The sequence below is a fragment of the Symphalangus syndactylus genome, chromosome 7 (genome assembly GCF_028878055.3).
Source record: "Symphalangus syndactylus isolate Jambi chromosome 7, NHGRI_mSymSyn1-v2.1_pri, whole genome shotgun sequence".
Lineage (NCBI taxonomy): Eukaryota > Metazoa > Chordata > Mammalia > Primates > Hylobatidae > Symphalangus > Symphalangus syndactylus.
This window is the reverse complement of record NC_072429.2, coordinates 80,219,000-80,237,648: the sequence shown is the minus strand read 5'-3', so window position 1 is coordinate 80,237,648 and position 18,649 is coordinate 80,219,000. Positions and strand designations below refer to the sequence as shown.

Genomic DNA, 18,649 nt, shown 5'->3' with positions numbered 1-18,649 from the left:
CTCCCCAGCCACATGGAACTGTAAGTCCAGTAAACCTCTTTCTTTTGTAAATTGCCCAGTCTCAGGTATGTCTTTATTAGCAGCATGAAATGGACTAATACACTCATAGTACTAGTTACATAGATGTGTTCATTTTGTGAAATTTGTCAAGTTGTATGCTTATGAATTGCACACTTTTTTGTATATATTTTATAATTCAAAAACAACTACAGTAAAATAAAAACAGTACAAGGAAATACATATGAAGCTTCAAGTAAAGAGTAGAAACAACGACAGTTATTGGAATATAGAGAAGGGAATGATCAGTACTGTTCATAAAGTTTTCATTGAAAGCACTACTTAAACAAGTAGAAAGAGCACTTTCTAGAAGAGATAGAACACAAAAGTCATACTTTATCTTGCCTAAAGAAACAGGAGTATTCAGTGGCCACAGTGGAGAGTAGCTTATTTAGTAGGGGGAGTTCATTTTCTAAGACAAGAAAATAAAGTCAGTATGTATTATTTGTAGATAAACCTAATTGTTATATGAAGTGCACTTTTATCCTGTATCAGTCATTCATACTCAAAAGTTTTAAAGTCGACTTCTCTCTTCTTTTAATGAGTGACTCCTAAAAAGAATTTCTTTGGTATTCCCATTGCAACTTTTTTAGATCAGGACCTTCTGCTGACTTTAAAGAGTATCCAAGTAACCTTGTTTCCCACCCTTATATGTTACAAAGATAAATTGCTTATTTTTTTTTTAACTTCAAAGCTAAAGGATTTATCCTTAACTCCTCCTTATTCTCTCCCTTAAAAGCTGAAAGAGAAGTTTGTATGGGAGAAAAATCAAAGGGTAAGGATAATCTATAGTCCCTAACTAATGAATGGTCTTTAGGGCAGCACTGTCCAATAGAAGTATAATGTGAGCCATAATTGTGAATCACATCTGTAATTTTAAATTTCTTAGGAGCTACATTAAAAAAAAAAAACAAAAGAAATAGGTGAAATTATTTTATTAATATATCTTATTCAACCTAATATGTCCAAAATATTATCATTTTAACATGTAGTTAGTATTAGACCATTTTAATAAAAGCTGTTTACATCTTTTTTCACATTAAATCTTTGAAATTCAGTGTATATGTTGCACACTCAGCACATCTCAATTTTGACTAGTCACACATTGAGTGCTCAATTGCCATGTGTGACCAAAAGTGCAGTTCTAGAGCTGCAGTGAAAATTATTGCACAGCAAATGTCCAGAAAAGAAGTTACTTTTTTAAAGAGAGTTTCTTATTCAGCAAATATTTATTGAGTATCTCGTATGTGCCTATATCTAGCTTAGTGCAAAATACCATATCAAAACTAGTAGATGTTTCTCTGAGATCCTGTCACAAATAACACTTTCTCTTAATACATTCTAAAGTCATACTTGTAAAAAATAGAATCCACTTTTTCCTTAGGTGCTTTTAAAAATACATTGACTTGCTTCAACCAAGTTTTTCTATTCAGTAGCCTACATAATTGTACATAATTACAAAAATGTAAATTTTATTCAGTTGGGGTTTTTTGGCATTTCAAGCTTATATTTTGCCCTTTTTTACAATAATTTCAACTTTCATTTTAGATTCAAAGGATACATGTGCAGGTTTGTTACATAGGTATATTGTGGGATACTAATGAACCCATCACCCAAGTAGTGAGCATAGGACCCAACAGTTTTTCAACTCCTTCCCCCCTTCATCCTTCTCCACTAAGAGTCCCCAGTGTCTATTGTTGCTATCTTTATGTCCATGAGTTCCCAATGTTTACCTCCCACTTATAAGTGAGAACATTAGGTATTTGGTTTTCTGTTCCTGCATTAATTCACTTAGGATAATGGCCTGTACCTCTGTACATGTTGCTGCAAAGGACATGATTTCATTCTTTTTATGGCTACATAGTATTCCATGGTATATCTGTACCACATTTTCCTTATCAAATCTATCCTTGATGGACAGCTAGGATGATTCCATGTCTTCGCCATTGTGAGTAGTTCCTGCAGTGAACATGTAAGTACATGTGTCTTTTTGGTAGAACAATTTATTTTCTTTTGGATATATACCCAGGAATGGGATTGCTGTGTCAAATGGGAGTTCTGTTTTAAGTTCTTTGAGAAATCTCCAAACTGCTTTCCACAGTGGCTGAATTAAGTTACAATTCCACCAGCAATGTATAAGGGTTCTCTTTTCTCCATAACATCACCAGCATCTGTCATGATAATGACTAATAGCCATTCTGACTTCTGTGAGATGGTATCTCATTGTGGTTTTGATTTACATTTTTCTGATGAGTGGTGTTGTTGAGCATTTTTTTTATGTTTCTTAGCTGCTTGTATGTCTTCTTTTAAGAAGTGTCTGTTCATGTCTTTTGCCTACTTTTAATGGGGTTATTTGTTGAATTGTTTAAGTTCCTTTTTTTTTTTTTTTGACGGAGTCTCACTCTGTCACTCACTGGAGTGCAGTGGCTTGATCTTGGCTCACTGCAGCCTCTGCCTCCCAGGTTCAAGCAATTCTCCCATCTCAGCCTCCTGAGTAGCTGGGATTACAGGCACCCACCACCACATCTGGCTAATTTTTGTATTTTTAGTAGAGGCGGGGTTTCACCATACCATGTTGACCAGGTTGGTCTCAAACCCCTGACCTCAAGTAATCCGCCCACCTCAGCCTCCCAACTGAGATACAGGTGTGAGCCACTGCACCCAGCCTTGAATGTTTACGTTCCTTTTGGATTCTGGATATCAGACCTTTGCCAGACGCATAGTTTACAAATATTTTCTCCCATTCTGTAGGTTGTCTCTTTACTCCATTGATAGTTTCTTTTGCTGTGCAGAAACTTTATTTTAATTAGGTCTCACATCAAGTTTTGTTTTTGTTGCAATTGCTTTTGAGAACTTAGTCATAAATTCTTTCCCAAGGTCGATGTCCAGAATGGTGTTTCGTAGGTTTTCTTCTGGGATTCTTATAGTTTTGGCCTTACCTTTAAATCTTTAATCCATCTTGAGTTAATTTTTGTATATAGTGAAAGATAGAGCTCCAGTTTCATTTTTCTGCATATAGCTAGCCAGTTATCCAAGCCCTGCTTATTGAACAGGGGATCCTTTCCCTATTGCTTATTTTTGTCAACTTTGTCAGAGATCAGATGGCTGTAGGTGTGCAGTTTTGTTTCTGGGTTCTCTATTCTCTTCCATTAGTTTATATGTCTGTGTATGTACCAGTACCATGCTGTTGGTTATTGTAGCCTTATAATATAATTTGAAGTCAGGTAGTGTGATGCCTCTGGCTTTGTTCTTTTCACTTAGGATTGCTTTGGCTATTTCGGCTCTTTTTTGGTGCCATGTGGATTTTAGAGTAGTTTTTTTCTAATTCTGTGGAGAATGATGTTGGTAGTTTGATAGGAATACCATTGAATCTGTAGACTGCTTTGGGCAGTGTGGCCATTTTAACGATACTGATTGTTCCAATCCATGAGCATGGAATGTTCTTCTGTTTCTTTGTGTTATCTGTGATTTTTTTTTTTTTTTTTTAAACCACCTAGACAGAGTCTCGCTCTGTCGTCACCCAGGCTGGAGTGCAGTGGTGCAATGTCAGCTCACTGCAAGCTCTGCCTCCCGGGTTCATGCCATTCTCCTGCCTCAGCCTCCCAAGTAGCTGGGACTACAGGCGCCCACCAGCACGCCCAGCTAATTTTTTTTGTATTTTAGTAGAGACGGGGTTTCACTGTGTTAGCCAGGATGGTCTTGATCTCCTGACCCCATGATCCGCCCACCTCAGCCTCCCAAAATGCTGGGATTATGGGTGTGAGCCACCACACGTGGCCCTGTGATTTCTTTCAGCAATGTTTTGTAGTTCTCCCTGTAGAGATCTTTCCTCTCCATGATTAGATGTATTCCTAGGTGGGTTTTTTTGTGTGTGTGACTACTGTAAATGGGATTGCATTCTTGATTTGGCTCTCAGCTTGAATGTTATTGGTGTATGGAAATACTATTCATTTTTAAACACTGATTTTATATCCTGAAATTTTACCGAAGTCCTTTATCAGTTCCAGGAGCCCTTTGGCAGCGTCTTTAGGATTTTCTAGGCATAGAATCACATAGTTTGACTTCTTTTCCTATTTGGATGCCTTTTTTTTATATCTTACCTGATTGCTCTGGCTAGGACTTCCATATTTTATTCTTGACAATAAAAACATTGAACTTATTTGAAAACTTTGCTTGATAGTTATTAAGTTTAAAATTGTGTAGAACAAAAGTGGCTATTTTTCATAGCTTCCTCAAGTATAATTTTTTAATCAATTTTAGAATATATTGACATAAATCATGTTTTGGAAGCTGATGAGTTTATTGTTAGTGTGCTCAGAAAAAGCGTTTTGTCTCAAATCTGTTATATTTCCTAAGCAAAAAATCTGGCTTTTGGTGCCTGCATTGATTATTTGTACTTTTGATAATTTAAATGATTTTTGATATTTTTTACATAATAATTGTTATAGTCTGGGTTATCAAGTAAAATTTTTAAAAATATTTGGCTTGAATTTTTAAATATCTTTACTTTTATATTTTTCTCTCTGTCTCTTTTTCTTCCTGTGCATAGGTGTATAAAATACTAGTAAAGAAAACCCCAGAAGAAAGCTGGGTAGTTTTCAGAAGATACACTGACTTCTCTAGGCTTAATGACAAAGTAAGTACTATAATAAATCCAAACTAACATTTCAGTTTTGAATTCTTTTCTATTTCCTATACTTCTGTTATATTTTTTCTTCTTTGTTAATTGAGTCAAATCCATTCTAGTTCATAAGAAAATTAAATTTTTTAATAAAAAATTTTAAAAATAAAAATTTTTGTAAAAAATTTTAAAAATAAAAATTTTTGTAAAAAATTTTAAAAATAAAAATTTTTGTAAAAAATTTTAAAAATAAAAATTTTTGTAAAAAATTTTAAAAATAAAAATTTTTGTAAAAAATTTTAAAAATAAAAATATGAAACTTTAAAATTGCCAACAGAAATATAAATAATTATCTTGTGAGTTTGAAAAAGATGTGTAAGATCTTTCGAATTATTATAAAATTATATATGTCTATAAGATAATGAACAAAAACATATTTAACATATTATATTAGTTTCCTATTACTGCATAATAAATTACCACAAACTTTGTTGCTTAAAATAACACCTGTTTATTATTTAGTGGTTTGGGTAGGTTCAGCTGGGTTCATTGCTTAGCATCAAGCAAGGTCAAAATCAAGCTGTTAGCTGGGCTGGGCACTTATCTGGAGGTTCTGGGGGAGAATTACCTTCCAAGCTTATTCAGGTTGTTGGCAGAATTTAGTTTCTTGAAGTTGTAGGGCCAAATTTTCTGTTTCCTGGCTGATTGTCAGCCAAAAATCATTCATATTTCATAGAGACTGCTCTTCAGTCCTTGTACGTAGCCCCTCCATCTTCAAAGCCAGCAACAGTGAGCCAAGTTCTTCCTGTACTTTGAAGCTCTTTTTCTCCTCTGCCACCAGCTAGAGAAAACAGTCTAAAGGGATCATGTGGTAAGATAAGGCTCACCCAGATAATCTTCTTATCTTAAGGTCAATTGATTAGTAACCTTAATTACAGCTGCAAAATCCCTTTTTCTATGTAACATAATAAAATCACAGAAGTAACACCAGAGGCAAAGGTCATGGACCATCTAGAATTCTGTCTACTGTGCATACAAAACAGAAGAATAATAAACCTCAGTGTATTAAGAACCCTTAAAACTAAATTAGGAAAGTGAACCCCAAAGTAAAAAATGCAACAAACAGTATGAGCAGGATAATTCACAGAAGAAACATAAATGATCAATAAACCTGGAAAACACTTAATATCACAGATACTCCAAGAAAAGGAAATTAAGACACTCTTTTTCACCTGTCAAGCTGACGTATTTAAATGATAATACCCGGTGTTGGAAGTATGAATCTTCCTAGGGGACACCCAAAAGCTTTGCATAATGTAACATAATAATCACATTTCTAGGATTTATCATATATAAGTAGTCATAAGCATGGGAAATATTTAGCTTTAAGGACACTTACCACAGTGTTTTGTATATTGTTTTGTTTATCTGGGTTTTACTTTGCTTTTAGTAGTTAAAAGTTGGAAGCAACCTAAATTTCTAAAAGTGAAGAATTAAGTAAATTATTATTAGAATATAGTAGCCAAAGAAGAGCTGCCTTGTCCCCAGAGCTAGAGGAAATTTAGATGGGGCAGGAGGCAGAGGGTGTGATATTTTGGAAGCCAAGAGAAAAATCATTTATCTAAAAGAAGCAAGCAGTTTATTATGCTTCTGAGAGGCCAAGTAAGATGATCTTAGAACATGCAGAAATTACTCTCCAATTTTGACAGGTGTTTAATAAGAAAGCTGTACTGGTCCTGTTCTCTCCCATTTGTGACTTTTCCTTTCCTCCTTCTTTGGAATTCTTGAAGCTTTAAAGTTAGTATATTTTTATCCTGTTTGGTGATGGGAAACCCATGTAACTTTGTAGTTATTTAGCTGCCAAATTTTTCTGCCACTGTAAAAACCTCAGTTTAAATGAAAAGGTAAAATATGGAGTGCTAAATTATTTTATCCATTTTAAGATTTGGTTAAGATGCTTTCTTGTAATATGCCACAATAAAGTGTTATTTCTAATGTATACCTACAATTATATATGAATTTTATTTACTGTTCCTGAGCTTCATATATTATACTGATGAATTTAAAATCTATAATTCTGTACTTCTGTTAATTTTTTAAATGACCAAACAAGCAGAAAGACAAAAGCAATTCATGAAGTTACCTGATAGTTAAGTGGAATACTTAGCTTTTAATGAAATTATTACAATTTTGATCATGCAGACTAATTTCAGTTTCATTGTAGACCTATTTAATCCTTTATGACATTATTTTTCTTTTCAGACTCCACTGTTATTTAGTGTTTACTTCCTATTATCTCTTTAGATTTCATCTTCATTGCTGAAGTATTTTCTTAGGCAAGCTGAAAGTTAGATAAATCTTTTAGAAAAAAGATGATAGGAGTTTAATTTAAATTTAGTAAATATCTCCTTGATCCTCCAAGATGGGCATTTAAAATTAATAAGTGTTTATGTTGGTGTTATAGGTACCAGAAAGAGCTCTACCCATCACTTGCTTTTACTGGCAATATTTTAAAAAAGTATGTCAAACACTAAGAGACACACAGTTTAAATTGTAGTTATTATTGATATAATTGTAAAAAAAAAAGCTTAGGATTTTTCATTTTATAAAATCAATCATGAAGTATTTATGAAATGAGTAGATAGAGTTCAGCATTGTGCTAGGAATTTGGAGTTACTCTTATGTAGAAACTATATAGATGTGATTCTAACTTTAAGGAATTTACATTTCCCAGTTATATAGTTGTGAAGTACAAATAGCTAATTGGTGATACAAAAATTATTGAACATGCTAAAATAACACTGCTTAGAAAGAGAACATGTATATAGAACATTAATATTTTCTTTTTATTTTATTTTTATTTCCTGGGTTATGGTCTGACTTCAACTTCTCTGGGAGTGGTAAGAGCCTCTGCTGAGGAAGTCAGAGGACAAAGTCATGAGCAAATTCTGGAATGCACAGGGCTTATCAGAGTTGGGGCAACCAGGCAGGGTTTTAGGGTGGACTGAAAGATGCACTGATTATAGAAATATGGCCATGAGAAGTGAGTTTTTTTCCTAAATTCTATTTAAAATTTAAGCTCAATATTTCTACTTCCAGGTTACAGCAGTAGGACAAAGCTGAACATTTCTGTGAGGTAAAATTACTGTTCTCAGTTGCTTCCAGGCAGCAGAGCATAGGGAGAGAGAGAGAGCAGGACCTTACCAACTCATTGTCAAGACATTCCAGGTTCATATAAAAAATCGGTGGCAGATGCAACCAGGCATTCAGTCCTCACATTAAAAACAAGTTCAGTGATATTCCTCTACATGTCTGTCTCTTGAGTCACGCTGCTCTCTCCTAAACTGATCTGCCCTCCATATGAGCTTCATAAGTGACATCCTGAGATTGCCTTTCACCGTCTTTCTGGCAATTTTTTTTTCGTTTCTCTCCTTTGTTGGATCTTATTTTCTCTATCCCTTATCTTCCTCTTCTTGAATTACCCAATTGTGGGACAACTCCTTCTTTTCTGTGGACAATTTTTTAAGGGAAAAAAAAATCTAACCATTTAAATTGTAATTGGTTTTTATAATTTAAATTATAAAGCTTAAAATTAATAAAAAGCCTATTTTCATTTCCCTCATGACTTTTGTTATTTTATTTTCTTTCCAGATACATTAAATATCAAAGCTCCAAGGCCATAAATATCTAGTTATATCTTGAAATCAAATTAAGGTTTTAGTTATCTAAGTTACTCTCTAGTTTTTGCCTTATTTATTTTATCTTCACGTTTATAAAATATACACAGAATGTTATAATTTACCATTTTTCCACTATTTTATGCAGTACATTTTTCCTTTGTAGTTGTGATATTCATTTTATATTTAAGTGTAGAAATGCAAACATATGTGGATTCATTTCAGTCATTCATTTATTGAACATATATTGTTGACTGCTTGTTATGTCGCAGGCACTATGCTAGACATTAAAGATGCAACTATGGCCGGGCGCGGTGGCTCACGCTTGTAATCCCAGCACTTTGGGAGGCCGAGGCGGGCGGATCACGAGATCAGGAGATCGAGACCACGGTGAAACCCCGTCTCTACTAAAAATACAAAAAATTAGCCGGGCTTGGTGGCGGGCGCCTGTAGTCCCAGCTACTCGGAGAGGCTGAGGCAGGAGAATGGCGTGAACCCGGGAGGCGGAGCTTACAGTGAGCCGAGATCGTGCCACTGCACTCCAGCCTGGGCGACAGAGCGAGACTCCGTCTCAAAGAAAAAAAAAAAAAAGATGGAACTATGACTAAGGCATGCATAATAATTGTAGTGTAGTAAAATGGTTCTCAATCTTAATTACACTTTGGATTCCCCTGGAAAGCTTTTTAAAATTACAATGCCCAGGCCTCATTTCAACTAATTAAATCCTAATCTATCAAGAGATGGGAAACAATGATTAATATCTTTTAAAACTCCTTGGGTGATTCTAATGGGCAGCCAAAGTTTAGAATCACTGGTCTACTAAGACAGCCTAAATTAAATGTGCTGTTTACATTGTGAATGATGTCATTAAAGAAATAAATTCATGATTTGGCAATGTGTGTCAGATTGTCTTTTCTAAAAGTGGCCACAGCGTATCTTCAGTCCCATATGCTCTTCCTGAATCTTGCCACTGCCCATCAAGAGATGAATACATTTCCCCTCCCCGTGAACCTGGATGGTCTTGCGACTACTCAACCCAATAGAGGTCAGTGGAAATAATGCTGTGTGACTTTTAAGCCTAGATTACAAGAAGTGCACAGTTTCATTCTGGCTTGCTTTCTTGAAATGCTCCCTTTTGAAACCAGCTTCCATGCTGCAAGAAAAGTCCAAGACACCTGGAGAGGCCAGTGTTAGGCTTATGGCTGACAACCTTGGCAAAGTTCTCAGCCAGCAGCCAGCATCATCCACTATAGATGTAAGTGAGTGAACTTCAGACAGTTCCAGCACCCAGCCTTCAAGTCTTTCAGCTGAGGCCTGAATTCATTGTGTAATAGAGACATATCATCCTCACTGTACCTCATATGAATTATTGACCTAAAAAATCTGTGAGCTTAATATTAATAATATTAATAATTAATAATAATAAATGGTTATCTTATATCACTGAGATTTCAGGTAATTTGTTACACAGTTGTGGTAACTTGAACAGGATGTAGAAGGGAAGACATCACCTAGTTTACAGGGTTGGGAAAGTCTTCCCTAAGAAAGTAAAATTTAAGCCAAATGTATAAAATAGGTCATAACCAAAATATAAAAGTTAAAACTAAACTTTAAGGAAAGACACATAGAAGAAAATCTTTACAGCCTTGGAGTAAGCAAAAATTTTTTTATGATCTAAAAAAAAGCATAAACCATAAAAGAAACAATGGATGAATTAAATAACATTAAAATTAAAAAAAATCTGCTCTCTTAAGACTGTTAAATTGAAAAGTCAGGCCAAGTTGGGAGAAAATATTTGTAATGCATGTATCTAACAAAGGACTTGTATCTGAAATATATAAAGAACTCTTATAACTTAGGCAACCTAATTTTTTTAAAGGGAAGGTGCTAAAAAAATTAATACATAATTCACCATTGAAGATACTCAAATGCAAATAAGCAGATGAGAAGATATTCAACTTCATTTGTCAGCAAAGAAATGCAAATTCCAACCAGAATGAAATGGTTCTACACCCCCACTAAAATGGTTAACATTCAAAAAATGGACAATGCCAAGTTCTGGCAAGGATGTGGAAAGACTGGAACTCTTCTGTATACACAACTGATAGAAAACAAGAAATAAAACAAGGCATAAAAAGCTTAACTGAATTTAATTCTTTTATTTTAAACTTATGAATAATTTCATGTAGTCAACAGGATAGATTTTGTAGAATTGATAGTGCTTGAGTTAAACATTGTATTTGCTCTTTTCTTCTTTTTCAGTTAAAAGAGATGTTTCCAGGTTTTCGGCTAGCACTTCCTCCAAAACGCTGGTTTAAAGATAATTACAATGCTGACTTTTTAGAAGATAGACAATTAGGATTACAAGCGTTTCTTCAAAATTTAGTAGCTCACAAGGACATTGCTAACTGGTATGTAACGAATTGAAATAAGAGATTATAAAAGCATTCCAATAACTGGCATAAATTAAAGAATAAATCTGTGATCATAGTTATTTAAGCACAAAAATACAGGGTTGGAGTATAATTACTTGTCTTCTTTAACAAAGTACTACAAGGGATTTTCTTGCTTTCTTTCAAGAAGGACTTTATTTGACATTTCATTTTTATCAAAGCTTATTTTAAATAGTCAGTAAAGTGAAAAATCCAGTGTACCATGTACTAAACCGCCCAAAGGTAAACTTTTGGTATTTTGTATTTTAGCAATGACTTAAACAAAACCACTTACATATTAGTAAAATTTTGGTTACTATGATACTATGTAAGGGTAATATTCTTTATATTTCTCCAAAGTAGTGTAAAAATATTAAAATTGTGAAGTTGGCTTAATTTACATAGAAGGTAGAGTGAAAATACCAAACAGCATTAAAAAAGGAAAAGAACAGATCTATATGGGTTTTTTTGCTTCAGAATATATTTACAAGAAAATTGCTTAGTGGTTTAATATCAGCTAGTATCTAATTTTGGAACTTACGTTATCAGATAAATTTAAACTATTTTGAAAAAAAAGTAGAAAACATTTACAATGTAGCAATAGCTTATAGATAACTTGGGCCTGTAACTGTCTTGAGCAGTTTTTGACATGAGGATGGAAAACAAATTAAGAAAACCATTCTATCTAATTTTTTCTACCTCTTTTTCTCAACCTTTACGTGTATCAAGTTTTTTCCTGCATAACACACACGTGATATATATATATATCTATAGATATATATACACACATATATATACAGATATATATATACATATACATACATATATACATCTTGCTTTTCAATGTGTGCCACATAAGCCTGATGGCTTCTCAAGGTCTCTGCCCATCCTCCCTTATTTTTCTCTTAACGAAGGAACTACAAGCCAAACCCATTCTTTCTACTCCAGATTGATATATGAAATTGTCTCCTCGACATCTTCAGATATCTCAAAATTATGTCAAACCGAAAACACATTTGAAAGTTCAGTCTGCAGACTTTTTTCCTCCAATTTGCAGCAGCATCATCTACCCAGAACCTGTGAGTCATCTTTAACACATCCTTCACTACCCTTAACATTTCCCTTGCAAGTACCACTCAAGTCTGTCTAGTTTTCTCCAACCCTGCCATCACTACCCTAGTCCAAGCAAGTATCTCTCACCTTAATTACAGTAGATGCTTTCTCACTGGTCTTCCTCCTCCCCTCTTACTACTATAGCCCAGTAGAGCCACAGTGATCTTTGTGATGCAGTTTGACTTACAGTATTCTTTCTGGTCCCTGCCTACCTGCCTTCTTTCCAACCTTGGGTTTTGTTATTCCTGCCCACCTCCCCTTCTCTGTACATTTGCCATATTGGTCATCTTTTAATTCTCCAAAATCAGCTTGCTCCTTGTTTCTCAGAGCCTTCAAATATGATATTTCCTGAAAAGGCAGCCTTTCACACTACTACCCCACCCAACCCTGACCTTGTACCTTACCCATCCTTCAGTTTTCAACACAAACTGCACTTCCTTAGGTAACTGGCCTCCTGACTGACCACTCACCACCACTACCACCACCACCAAACACTAGGTCAGTTCTCTGTCACAGAGTCTGCACCATCCCTTCTCAACTGGCTCTGATGCTTTGAGACACCATTCATCACCCATAGGTAATGAATTAACTTATTTCCTATATTCTAAGATGATACTAGCTATGTGCCAGTCTCAATAGAATTGAGACAATAATCACTTAAATCATTATCAGTAGGGGTCAGTTCTCTCTTGGAATCCCAGCTGAGAAAGGCTAATTGGTACTTCACTTTCATAGCACTTCAGCTTATAATTATTTCTGTCAATATTTTTCTTTCTCCCACCAGATTGTAAGATGTATAACAACAAGTCATGTGGCTATTTTATTCACCATCCAATCTCTAATGTTTAGCACAGTGTTAACATAGTTGGTTCTCAATAAGTATTTCTTGAACGAATGATAGAACTATTGATATTCACTGATATACTGTGTATTAGAAAAAAAAAATTGAAGCCAATGTGACAGAGTTAGCGATTATGTGGTCTAGGTGGTGAAAACATTAGTGCTCCCCACTTTATATATATATATATATATATATATATATATATATATATATTTATTTATTTATTTTACATCTCAAAAGAAAAAAGAGAAAAGATTAGTGTTAATTCAGACACACAAAGCAGGAATAAAAACCAGTAAACACCAAAATTATAGAGAAAGCCTTGGAAGAAAATATGTTTGGTAGCATACCGTAAAAGAGGACTTTTACTACCACCAAGAATTCGACATATCCTCTCCCCTTTTCTCTTATCCCTTGTTCGGTAAACCTTTATGTCTCTATATTTAAAATATTGTGGTGAATTAAAATCAAACGTATTCTATAAATGAATTCTCTATTTTTAAAATACTAATAATAGATCTTAGTTGCTAAAGTAGAGATTACTAGGGCCATTTGAGATCCTGTCATTTCTAAAGCTGCATAGCTCAGAACAGTGGTAATGGTCTTGCTCAATTCATAAATAGGCGTTTTAGGGAAAGAAAGGTTTCTTGGCCAAATAAGTTGGGGAAAGGTTTCATTTGATATCCCTAGAGGATTAAACGTTCTAAGAAATCTTGCATGAAAGAATCTAGTATGCCTTGCATTTGTTAGCCTACCTGCCTTTGTCGTATATCATCAGGCATTTAGGGAATGCAGGAAGATAACCTCAATTCAATCAAAAGCAGGGTACTTGTGCCTTGGTACCCACTATTTTTTTTATAGGTGATGAGTAGCATTTTTTATTTCACAGTGTAAGAGACTTCTTAACATATTGCTTAAAATGTGAGTCGGGGAAGAGGAGGAAGGGTTATTCATACAGAGCAAATCTTAGCATTTGCCCTGTATTAAAGGGTATAAAAGAGGGGATATATACTCACTGGTTTTAAAATTCATTTAGAGAAATTAGGCTCCTGTTTCAACAAAATAATGACATTTGTGAATTGCTACTTGGTATGATACAGTTTATAAAAGTAAAAAGAACTAAAAGAAGTGGGGAGATCAGCGCTGTTTGCAATGATCAAGCAATACTGAGAGTGGGATTTGGGGAGCCTGGAATGCTTAAGATTATGGGTAGGAAGATGGATTGAGTCAGAAACAAATAATTAGAAAGTATATAGAAAGTCTCAGGTTGCCAAATATTTATGAATGGATGGTTGATCCATTAAAAAACTAGCACAGTACTTTCCTACATTTTTTGAGATTATATCTTCTCATCCCTCACTACTGTTCCTTCTATAAAATACATACCTAATTCTAAATGTATCACAGACTAAATTATTGCACTGATTCTGCCATCAGTATTACTGTTGTACTGCACAGCCAAGATTTTAACTATCTCTGCAATCTAAATTCAAATAGTAGTTGGAGTATAAGGTAGTTCATCAGACAAAAGCTTGATTGTATCCAACAAGGTAGGAGAAGAGTGAAAGAAGATTCTCTCATTTTTTACAATTAAAAAGGAAGAGGGGAAATCCCTCCTAAGGGAGAAAAGGAAAAAAGACAAAATCTCAGCATTTCTTTATGAAAACATAAAACTGCATGTAAAAATCACTACATAAAAACATAAATTAGTTGCATATTACCTGCTGGGATGCCTGTTAGCATTCTGGTACAGTTGGAATGGCAACATAGAAAAAGCTTAGTATCTTTAGCTGGCCAAATAATTATTTGATATTGTTTATACGTTAATATTAATTGTTTATTAATTGTTCTTTCACTTTTTGTATCCTTAGCACCTTACAACAAAGTTAATTCTTAACCTTCCTCTTGGCTAAGCACTTACCATTACACAATGGGCAGCCTTTAATGCTACATATTCTCCAACTCTTAACAAAGCAGAAATGGAAGAAAATACAAAGTGAATGGATGTTAAGGACTATTGATTTGAATATTTTAAAAGAATGTTGTTTTCAGATTTATTTAGAAAGTTCAAAGTAAGGATGCAGATAAAAACAATACTTACATAATAAACAGATTTATTAGAGATTTTATCTGTTCAATAAATATTTATTTAGAGCTTACTATTTAAAAGATGTTTTGACTATATAAAAATGAGTTAGATACTCATCCTATTAAAAAAAACTGAATAGAAAGAAGACATACCCCCAGAAATCATAATGGATAGTTAGATCTCTTTTAAAGGTGGAAAAGAGAACTTTTGACTAGGAAAATTAGAAAAGGCTTCGCAGAGGGTGATAGTTGAACTGCACTTTAAAGAATTAGTGATCATTGGACCGGCAAGGAAAGATGAAGAAGGACTTTGCAAATGATAGGAAATATCATAATCAAAATGCAGAAGCAAGAAGGTACAGGTCTTGTACCAGGAACAACATGCAAGTCAGTTTATCAAGGTGAATATAGCCTTACATTGCACAGTCTTAGTTAAAATATAACTGTTTGTTTTACACTGTCTTGAACTACTTTTAAATTATTATGTCATTAATCAGCACAGCAAATATTTTACCATTCTCCATTTTTAGAAGTACTTCACATATATCTTATATGCCATGTTTTTCTTTTTAATTTTTCAAAATTCAGAAGTTAAAGTTATGTATTTGTCTTCACATTATCATTTATCTGTAAGGGGTTCAGTACCAAAATTCAGTATTTTTAATTCTACATCTATTTTTTTAAAGTTCAGGATGGATCTGGATTAATAGCAGTTCATGGCTTTAAAGAAAAGAAAATAGTATCCAAACATTAATATGACAGAACAATTGAAAGAAATGAGAATATTCTTTTAAAAAACTACTTGGGAGATATGATAGCCGTCTTTACATACTTGAAAGATTTGAAAGATTGTTTTTGGAAGGAAGGATTGATCATGTATATTTAAGAGTAGTGCTTCTCCAACTGTAGTGTGCCTGTGAATCACCTGAGATTTGTTAATACTGACCCTGATTCAGCAAGCGTGAGGGGAAGATTTTGCATTTCTCACAGGTTTCTAGGTGATGCTGATACTGGCTGGTCTAATAACCTCATTTTGTTGAATAGCAAGGCTAACATAAAATAGGAATAACAGCAAGAAGTTAGAGGAAGTTACTATCAGCTCAGATTTTAAAAAGTTACCTGTCATTTCAAGCTGTCCAATATAAAAATGTTCTGCCTTTTGAAAAAGTAGATTTCTGTTTATCTTAACTATTTGAAGAGAGTAGATAACTATCAGTGGTATCAAAGAGGGAATTATTAAATGGGATATGTTTGATTAGATGACAAGTTAGGTCTCTTCTGGTTAAAAAAAAAATTCAATAATTCTCTACTTGAACAAGAATACTTAAAGATAGCTTTTGTTCATTTGCAACCTGAACTATCTTTTCACAGGAAATGTAATCGTTAATGTCTCTAAATTGTTTTTATATTTTTTAATTTAAAAAAAGAAAATTTAAGATATTCAGAGAAGTTAATCTTAGTATTTTTATAAAATTATCTATACAGTAGTTCATATAATGCTGTCATGAGAATCAACACATTACTAAGGTTGGTTGGATGGTTTTTGCTACAAAATGTTATTTTGGTAGAAATTAAATTACAGATAGTTATAAAATTTGCAGTAAAGTCAAATATGTTGTTCTTAAGAGCATAGTTTGAAAATACAGTAAAACTCTTTTTAAAAAAAAAAACTTCAAGAGAATCAAAGAAAGAGATGAATTTATAGTACAGATTTGCTCTGATAATTAAAACAATGCTGAGGGATTTAGTAAATTTAGTCAACACCTGATCCCAATTTTAAAATAGTTTTCCCAAACACAGTAAAAATGTATTCCAGATAATAAAAGGAATAATGGCACACATAGACAGTCAATAAATATTCACTGGATCTAAATAAAGTTATGTAGTCAGTGATTCTCAAGCAAGGGTGAGGGTTTCCTTTCCTAGGGGGAAAAATCTATCAGAATTTCCAAGAAGAAAGGAATTGTTTTCTCAATTACTACCATCTTCCAGAGATTCTTGTGTGTCCTCTCCTTAGAAAGAAAATAGGGTTTGAGGGTATTGACTGCTTTCTTTACTGACTGAGTCTTGTTGAAGCAGAGGAAGTGTAATGAGCCACTGAAAAGGTTTTATGTAAAGTTGCAAAGCCAGTTTCAAATTTTATTCTGCTACTGATTAAAGAAAGTAAAGCATAGAATATAACCTTGGAACTATATGGATAAAAACTTAAAGAATCCATTGGATTTCATTTAAGTAGAACACTAGTGAGCCATAGATCGTAAAGATTTTTAGGGAAGGTGAATGAAACAGAATAACCACTCCAAAATGATTCCTCCAGCTGGATACACTGTCAACATTCACTGTCCATCTTGGCTAAATTTCTACTGTAAACCAAAGATATAAAAAGGGATATATGTGTACTCCTTTACCCCTTTTTCTTTCCTAGCAGTAGCAGTCCAATAGAGTAATTTGTAAACATAAAAGCAGCATTAAAGTATGAGGAAATTTGAATATAAAACTGTAAGAAAATAATGTCTCACATTTGTCATATACTGAAAGTATTAAACAGGACCTTTCTTATATTTCTTAGCAGTTTGCTTTCAGTCTTAAGTGCTATTTCCTCAGGGTTTCATACAAACTTGACCTCTCAATCCCAGATAATTGATTTCCTAGGAGTCATTTGTATGTAATAGCAGGTGCCCCAGTATAAATAATGGGTGGATAGAAGTATAATATCTACATCAGAAGACCTTGTTTACTCTGTGCTATCAGACCAACTGCAGTGTTCTACTAGAGGCCACGACTAGAGAGGGATGCAGATAAATCAGATGTTTTCAGAGAGAAGTGTCCAGCAAGGAGAATCCAAATGAACCAAAGCATAAGACAAAAGAATTTAAAGGTAGAAAAGGACACATATTCACACTCAGGGAACAGATTGAAAGTACAGCTCTACCACCTGCACTTTCTGACAATAGGCAAGTAATTTCACCTCTCTGAAATTTGGTATCATTTGTGAAATAGAGATCCAATACTTATCCTAATCTTACATGATTGTTGTGAAAATTAAATACAATAGAATATGTGAGCATATTAAATACAATAAGATATGTAAAATTCCATTTAACTCTTCATGGACACCTCCTGACATCATCAACCTGTCTGGCCTAATCTGAACCCAAAAGCCCCATTCCCTTTTTAGCGTAAGTTGACATCCCCTTTTTTGTAGTATATCAAGAAATCCTGGCTGGGCGTGGTCACGGTGGTTCCTGCCTGTAATCCCAGCACTTTGGGAGGCTGAGGCGGGCGGATCACCTGAGGTCGGGAGTGGGAGACCAGCCTGGCCAACATGGAGAAACCCTATCTCTACTAAAAATACAAAAATTAGTTGGGCGTGGTGGTGGGAGCCTCTAATCCCAGCTACTCGGGAGGCTGACGCAGGAGAATTGCTGGAACCCAGGAGGCGGACGTTGCAGTGAGCCAAGATCACATCACTGCACTCCAGACTTCAGCCTGGGCAACAGAGCGAGACTCGTCTTAAAAAAAAAAAAAAAAATCCTTTGTAAAAGGAAATTTGTAAAGATTTTATTTTGCAAATCTAAAATAAGGATCCACATTTATATTTTGAGGTGTACATAAGAGTTGTCTCTCAGTCCAAAATTGCTTTTTAGAAAGGCAGGGAGGCATTTTTATTATAAGGAAGTTTGGTTATCTACCTCCTTAACCTGTTTCTCTGATAATAGCAAAATATAAGCATAACAATATCATTTTTTAATAATTATTTTAAAATTTGTGGTCATTTAGAGATAGGATGGTTAGAATTTTTTCTCTCGAACTATCTAGG

At 34.1% G+C, this 18,649-nt stretch overlaps 1 protein-coding gene across 5 annotated transcripts in view; it reads left to right on the top strand.

The window, feature by feature from the left end:
- Window positions 1-18,649, top strand: part of SNX16 (sorting nexin 16) — a 43,157-nt gene that overhangs the window by 8,222 nt on the left and 16,286 nt on the right. For 4 of the 5 annotated variants that reach the window (XM_055286625.2, XM_063643361.1, XM_055286628.2 and 1 more), the window contains 2 exons: window positions 4,607-4,693; window positions 10,618-10,766. In XM_055286625.2, coding sequence (XP_055142600.1) covers window positions 4,607-4,693; window positions 10,618-10,766 — 236 coding nt within the window. The remainder of the gene's footprint in view (window positions 1-4,606; window positions 4,694-10,617; window positions 10,767-18,649) is intronic. The other variant, XM_055286629.2, reaches the window with a different exon arrangement.